The sequence below is a fragment of the Plectropomus leopardus genome, unplaced genomic scaffold (genome assembly GCF_008729295.1).
Source record: "Plectropomus leopardus isolate mb unplaced genomic scaffold, YSFRI_Pleo_2.0 unplaced_scaffold1911, whole genome shotgun sequence".
In the NCBI taxonomy this organism is placed as follows: Eukaryota; Metazoa; Chordata; class Actinopteri; order Perciformes; family Serranidae; genus Plectropomus; species Plectropomus leopardus.
Window position 1 is genome coordinate 1714 of NW_024620619.1, and position 7213 is coordinate 8926.

The following is a 7213-nucleotide window of genomic DNA, read 5'->3' on the forward strand; positions in this document are numbered from 1 at the left end:
TGTTATGGACAGGTGTGTGTGTGTGTGTGTGTGGTTTGTTATGGACAGGTGTGTGTGTGTGTGTGTGTGTGGTTTGTTATGGACAGGTGTGTGTGTGTGGTGTGTTTGTGTATGGACAGGTGTGTGTGTGTGTGTGGTTTGTTATGGACAGGTGTGTGTGTGTGTGTGTGTGTGTGTGTGTGTGTGTGTGTGTGTGTGTGTGTGTGTGTGTGGTTTGTTATGGACAGGTGTGTGTGTGTGTGTGTGTGTGTGGTTTGTTATGGACAGGTGTTGTGTGTGTGTGTGTGTGTGTGTGTGTGTGGTTTGTTATGGACAGGTGTGTGTGTGTGTGTGTGTGTGTGTGTGTGTGTGTGTGTGTGTGGTTTGTTATGGACAGGTGTGTGTGTGTGTGTGTGTGTGTGTGGTTTGTTATGGACAGGTGTGTGTGTGTGTGTGTTTGTTATGGACAGGTGTGTGTGTGTGGTGTGTGTGGTTTGTTATGGACAGGTGTGTGTGTGTGTGTGTGTGGTTTGTTATGGACAGGTGTGTGTGTGTGCGGTTTTTTTGGGGGATGCAGCAGTTAAAGTCATGCAAAAAGCAGCAGCAGGAGGTGGAGCTGAAGCAGCAGCCAAAGGTCAGAGGTCACAGGAGGCAGCAGGAGGTCAGGAGGAGGAGCTCCTTTGGTTTGAACGACAGCAGGCGGGGGGGTCATGTGACCCTCAGTACCTTGTCCTCAGACGCCTGCAGGCTCTTCATTGATTGGTCGAAACTCCTCAGCTGCTCCTCCAACCTCCGAACCTTACTGTTACGCATGCAGGCGGCCAGACAGGCAGAAAGACATGGTGCGGGACATGCAGGAGCATCAACGTGTTTCCATGGAAACAGACAGGAAGAGAGATTAGAGCACTGTCACTGCGGCGGCGTGACATCATGGTGAGGTCACTAGTCTGATCATTAGTGGTATTACATGCTGGATCAATAACTGTTACTATTTGTTAATCTACTTATTATCTGTTCAAACACATGATTTTTCTGTTATGACAACTCATAATAAAGGATTACATGATATCTGATGATAATAACTTAAACTAACTTAAATTAACTTAATAACTTAAATTAACTTAATAACTTAAGCACGGACCACTGGTTATTACCACCGGTCAGTAAGTGGTCTGTGTTAGTTAACTTCCAGGTGGCTAAAATACGCCTTGATATCAGCCCCTGCGGCGTGCACGCCCTGTCTGTTTCTGCACGCCGACCACTATGACTATTCGGGATGGGGATCAAAACCCGGTTCTACTGAGGGCCTGGTTCTACGTTTTTAGAAAACCCAAAAATCAGTAATGTATGAGTTTACTGATACTGCTGTCGAATCCTGTGGCGCCTATAATGTAACATTACATCTCGAGGCGAGTCACCCTCATTGAAATCACTACGTCAACTGAACATGAAGCAGAACGTAAATGCAGAGTCTTCAACTGTCAAAGGTCAAAAAAACCTCCTGCACCTCTGTCAGCTGCTGCTGCTGAGCACCACGGCCCCTCAGTTAAAAACAGTAACACGATTTTGAAATCAGAGTTGAAATCGGCAGGATAAGAGAAGTTCTCTAAAGAAATAACGTTCGGCTCAGAAAAATGACTATTAGGCAAAGCTAAATGAAACTTCACCATGATGTGTTCAAATGTAACTTAAAGAGGAGGAAAATTTTGTTTTTGGTGAAAAACTTGAGTAATACAGCTGTTTGGGTGTTTTTTGTTCTTCCAGCAGTACAAAAGAAACAGTCATCTTTTAAGCAATAAAAGCAAAACCAGTTCTGTTAAAAACGTTTTGTCACCTCATCTTTCCCAAATAACAGAAAGTATCAATAATGGTGTATCGATAAAGACTCAGATCGTTAAGGAGTCTTGATATTGATTTCAATATCAATGAATATTAAGGATCCCCATCTCTACTGAGTTTACATAAGTACCCCATACTGCTCCACTTCAAACATCCACAACTATCTCTTTAAAGTGGGTCACCCTGTTGTGATGGAGCACAAATCCCTGCTGCACTGGGCTGACATGCCAAACCAAACCAGACCAGACCAGACCAGACCAGACCAGACCACACCAGACCAAACCAAACCAGACCAACCAGACCAGACCAGACCAGACTGTGACTGTGGAAAAGCAGCATGGGCTTCGTGCTGTAAGCAGCAGTTAGAAACACACATGACAGCAGTGATAGTGTTGTGTTTGTCATACGATGACGATCATGTACTCTACGGTTGTTTTTCTTGATTCACACACGAATCAGAAAGACCGATTTCTGCCGCACAGCAGCTTAAGCATTTGGGAGTTTGGGGACTTGCTCAGGGCACCTCGGCAGCTGCCAGTCCAGACGCAGAGTGTCATGAGTTTGTTTTTAATGCATTGGGTACTGTGTTTATATATGGTGTGTGTGTGTGTGTGTGTGTGTGTGTGTGTGTGTGTGTGTGTGTGTGTGTGTGTGTGTGTGTGTGTGTGTGTGTGTGTGTGTGTGTGTGTGTGATAGACCTCTGTCCCTGCCCGGCTCTTTCTTCAGCTCGTTCCAGTTCTCCTTCCACCATCACCAGTTTACGAGCAATCTGTCAATCAAAAACACAACATGATGTCATAGATCTCATGCGACGTTAACGCAGCTGATCCGTGTTTCTGCCTCTCTTTAAAGGGACAGTACACTTTTCAGTCGAGGGATGTTATGCGACTTCTCCTCTCGCGATAACATTCTTCTTTTGCATGTACGTCTCATGTCTAACTAATACTAAGAATGCTTGTTTTAATGAATTACAGCTGTGACATACAGATGCAGAGATCTGGTTTTTGTTTCTGGGCTTGTTTCGGAGAATACGTCACCTGATGACTCCCACAAAGATTTCGTACTTTGCTGATGGACTTTTAATTCACGAGTGTTGTGTACAAGGCAGAGACGATGTTGTGCTTCTGTTTAATCAGCGGATTCTTTTTTGTTTGTTTTCTTCTCTCGTCTATGTGTGTTGGTGTTCTTAAAATGGAAAAACTTCAATTAAAAAAAAGTATATAACAAAAAAAAAGCAATCAACCAAACTGTAATATAACACAATTCTGTATATGTACCTCTTCATATTTGCAGTCGGCCTCCTCTGCGATCGCTTTGGCTTCTTTCAGCTGATACTCCAGCTTCTCTATCTTCTCCTCATTCTTCAGAGCCGTGTTCTCGATCACTTTCTTATCTCTGACAGAAGGTAGATTCATTGGTCATTTTTTAAATAAAGTTAAAAAAAAGAAATTACAATTATCCTTGCTCCTGCAGCATCTTTGGAGTTGAAGGCTGAGGGAGAGATTCATGAGTCTGTGTGGCCTGTTTTTAGAAATAACGTCTGACACCTCCAGAGGCCACATTCATAAACCGTGTGCACACAAAGAAATCACACGCACATCTTTTACCCTTCGTGAGCTGGTATTTATAACGGAGGAACGTGCACACCTCAGCGGGCGTACACACGGTTTCAGCTGATAGCTGCAGGTGAAACGATAAGGACGAGATGGATAACATTATTATAGGCTGTTTGCCAGTTTCACTGATGTGTTATTTGGATATTTCTGCTGCCTACACAGCATTCGGTAAAATGTCAATCAAAGGCGCATTTATAAAGCTAATTTTACATTATTTATATGTGATGAACTCATCAATTGATCATCATTTACTTTCATCTTGTGAAGCACTGTGAAAGTATCATTGGTCATTCTCCTCAACATTAACAATATTGATGAATGGGATTTTTACCCCGATGATGGTTTGCATTATAGTGATGAATCAGCAGCAGCTACACAAATGTGTGCATATTGACGGCGGCTGAAGCACCACTGGAGAACCCTGCTGATGTGACAGTTTGGTGAAAATGCTCCATTTTCAGGTTAGTTTCATGTATTCATCATACATGTGTATGATAAGAAATAAAAGATTAACATGTTTAAACATTGTGGTTTTATGCATCTGGCTTCTGGTGTGTGAGACGTGTGTCTCAGGTGTGTGTGAGACGTGTGTCTCAGGTGTGTGTGAGACGTGTGTCTCAGGTGTGTGTGAGACGTGTGTCTCAGGTGTGTGTGAGACGTGTGTCTCAGGTGTGTTTGACGTGTGTCTCAGGTGTGTTTGACGCGTGTCTCAGGTGTGTTTGACGCGTGTCTCAGGTGTGTGTGAGACGTGTGTCTCAGGTGTGTTTGGGACGTGTCTCAGGTGTGTTTGGGACGTGTGTCTCAGGTGTGTTTGACGCGTGTCTCAGGTGTGTGTGGGACGTGTGTCTCAGGTGTGTGTGTGACGTGTGTCTCAGGTGTGTGTGTGTGACGTGTGTCTCAGGTGTGTGTGTGACGTGTGTGTGTGACGTGTCTCAGGTGTGTTTGACGTGTGTCTCAGGTGTGTGTGTGTGACGTGTGTCTCAGGTGTGTGTGTGACGTGTGTCTCAGGTGTGTGTGTGACGTGTGTCTCAGGTGTGTTTGACGTGTGTCTCAGGTGTGTTTGACGTGTGTCTCAGGTGTGTGTGAGACGTGTGTCTCAGGTGTGTGTGTGACGTGTCTCAGGTGTGTGTGAGACGTGTGTCTCAGGTGTGTGTGAGACGTGTGTCTCAGGTGTTTGGGACGTGTGTCTCAGGTGTGTTTTGACGTGTGTCTCAGGTGTGTGTGAGACGTGTGTCTCAGGTGTGTGTGTGACGTGTGTCTCAGGTGTGTGTGAGACGTGTGTCTCAGGTGTGTGTGTGACGTGTGTCTCAGGTGTGTGTGAGACGTGGTGTCTCAGGTGTGTGTGAGACGTGTGTCTCAGGTGTGTGTGAGACGTGTGTCTCAGGTGTGTCAGACCTCTCGCTCTCGTCTGCCACCCTTTCCACCTCCTCCAGTTTCTTGAGGGCGCAGCACAGTTCTCCCTGAGCTTGATCCAGATTATCTTCACTCAACTGCAGACGACGACACAGGGCCGTCATCTCCACCTCTGCCTGCAAGACAAAAAGCAGGGACAGAAAGCCCACCGTCACCTCTCTACTGCAGTACACTGTAATACTGTAATACAACTCACATGCTACTTTTACTAAAGAGTACTACAGAGCAGGCAGACTTTACCTCATACCTCACATTCCTTTGAACACATACAAGTATTCATGGCATCTGACAGAACCTGACGGACCCCAGGTGAGTGCGTACCTCCTCTCTGCACCTCTTCTCCTTCTCCACCTCCTTCTGCAGTTTGGCAGCTCGGTCCTCTGCCTCCTCCGCCTGCTCCTGCAGCACCTTGATCTTCTTCTTCACTGCATCGATGCTGCTATATCCTCCGCTCATCTTCTTCTTCTACTGCAGGAGCAACATTAGCCATCAGTAATTTATACGCAGTGAATGTATCGACATTTTCCTTCCTCAGCGCGAGCACACACACTTTACAGCGTGAGGAATATACAGAGCAGCAGACATTTGTTGGCGAAATCAAACTTCAAACAAACAATCAAAGGGCCACTGACGCACTAAGGGCATCTGATGTATACATGCAAAAGAAGTCGATTTTTCATTCAAAGGTTTCTTTTGATGTATTAATCCAATAACAAGCAAGCGAACAAAGGAACAAAGAAATCTCCCGCAGCCTTTCTAGCTCTGGTAAAAAAAGGGTGCAGGTGCATGCTTGCCTTATACCTGCCTGCCTACCTGTCCCTTATTACCCAACTGACAAATAAAACAAAAATGTTTTATGCAAAAAATAAATATGCCAAAAAAATAATAATAATAAACAAATAACAAGCAAAAGAAAACATTAAAAAAAAATGACCTAAAAAGCTCCCATATGAAGTATTTTTTTAAATTAAAGTAGTAAAAATGTTCTAGTAGAAACTTCACTTCACAGGGTTCAAACTCTTTTTTACTTTACATTTTCATGACTTTGAGGAAAATGTTCAAGACCACACACCAACGACAATCGATACTTCTGATTTATCCGTTATTTTCAGTACTATATAATAGCTTTTTCAATTATGTTATAAAAAGAATAATGAGTTCAGAAGAGGATTAGAACTGTAAATTTAAATATAACGTAGGGACTGTTCGTTATGTATGACGCGGGACGTCGTTGGTGGAAAAGGGGGAGGCAAGTCAAATCATTTAAGCACTTGTGTTTTTTATTTTGGCTGTAGAGGAGGAGCATACAACTTCACATGGCTGGAGTTTATATTATTTTACTCTCAAATCTGCCTTTCAAACCTGCAGGCATGTTTTCTTTTTTTTTTTTTTTTATTAAAAAGGGCATTTTTTCCCTTTAAATTTTTTGCTAATTTTTAAAAGAAAACATTTTGGCAATGTTTTTTTCTTTGAAAATGTTTGGTAATTTTTAAAGAAAATAAAGCTTCCAAACTCACAGGTTTAAGTGGTGCTCCTGCAGTTTGTGCTGGTCTGTTATTTTCTCATTTTTTGTTTGAAAGATGAAAAACTAAATATTTAAATAGCTGCACATTGATGTACTGTCAGTCTACTTATTATCTGACTTACTGCTTCAGATCTTGTTTTCGGATGAGTTACGTCGCTTAGCTGTTCCACTAAACCTGAAAAACCTGAAGCGGTAAAAAATGAGGTCTTGCCGGGTTTCAGTCTAAATCTTTTCACTGATTCTTCACACCTTGACATGAACATGTTCAGACACGTTTCACTACAACATGAATATTGTCATAGGATATTTGTTTTTGTAGTTAACACAAAGTGACCTAGTTTAACTTAAGTAAAAAAAATAATTAACATTAAGTTTATTTTTGTTTAATAACAATTAGAACATATCCTGAGTGTAGATAAAAATAATAATTATTATTAAACATAATATTCACAGTACCTCTAACATGTATCTCACCTGTTTGTTTCATGTTCCATGTTAATCTTCCTGGTAATTTATTGATTATATATTTATTGTATTTTAGAGGGTAATCTAGTGCTTTAAGCCAATGATGAATTAATGTTGGAGACCAACTTTCCAGCTGAAAACTCCATTTATTTTGCTGTGTCCATTAACCTTTTAACACCTGAATCAACATCATCATTGAGCTGCGCTGAGACACCTTTCACCTCCATTTACACCTCCTGAAAGCTGAGAAAACTGGTTTCATTTCTTTTGAAAATATGTGAAAAGGGCAATTAGCACCTTGACAAGAAATGTCCTGAAAAAAATAGTTAAAGATGACAGGAAAATGACCTGAAAATAAGCTGTATGGGATTACTAA

At 42.2% G+C, this 7213-nt stretch overlaps 1 protein-coding gene across 3 annotated transcripts; it reads right to left on the reverse strand.

Annotated features, from left to right (window-relative positions):
• Positions 1 to 468: 468 nt before the first annotated feature.
• On the reverse strand, positions 469 to 5315 carry LOC121965221 (tropomyosin alpha-3 chain-like). Of its 3 annotated transcripts, none has more exons than XM_042515379.1 (5): positions 5169 to 5315; positions 4830 to 4963; positions 3096 to 3213; positions 2517 to 2587; positions 469 to 781 (listed from the first exon to the last, which is right to left on the reverse strand). In XM_042515379.1, exons 1-5 carry the CDS (start codon positions 5301 to 5303, stop codon positions 688 to 690), a joined length of 552 nt encoding a protein of 183 aa, XP_042371313.1. In that variant the 5' UTR covers positions 5304 to 5315; the 3' UTR covers positions 469 to 687. The 3 variants fall into 3 exon arrangements, 2 of the variants coding, with proteins under 2 accessions (XP_042371313.1, XP_042371314.1); XM_042515380.1 differs by lacking the exon at positions 469 to 781 and adding an exon at positions 2192 to 2433 and having other exon boundaries at positions 2486 to 2587; XR_006107465.1 differs by lacking the exon at positions 469 to 781 and adding an exon at positions 2856 to 3003 and having other exon boundaries at positions 2500 to 2587.
• Positions 5316 to 7213: the final 1898 nt, after the last annotated feature.

What these genes read in the sequence shown, in the direction of transcription:
- LOC121965221 (XM_042515379.1), bottom strand. Translation starts at nt 5,303, where the DNA reads ATGAGCGGAGGATATAGCAGCATCGATGCAGTGAAGAAGAAGATCAAG. An exon ending in AGAAGAGGTGCAGAGAGGAG is followed by an intron (nt 4,964 to 5,168) that starts GTACGCACTCAC and finishes TTTGTCTTGCAG; the next exon opens with GCAGAGGTGGAGATGACGGC. An exon ending in GTGGCAGACGAGAGCGAGAG is followed by an intron (nt 3,214 to 4,829) that starts GTCTGACACACC and finishes ACCTTCTGTCAG; the next exon opens with AGATAAGAAAGTGATCGAGA.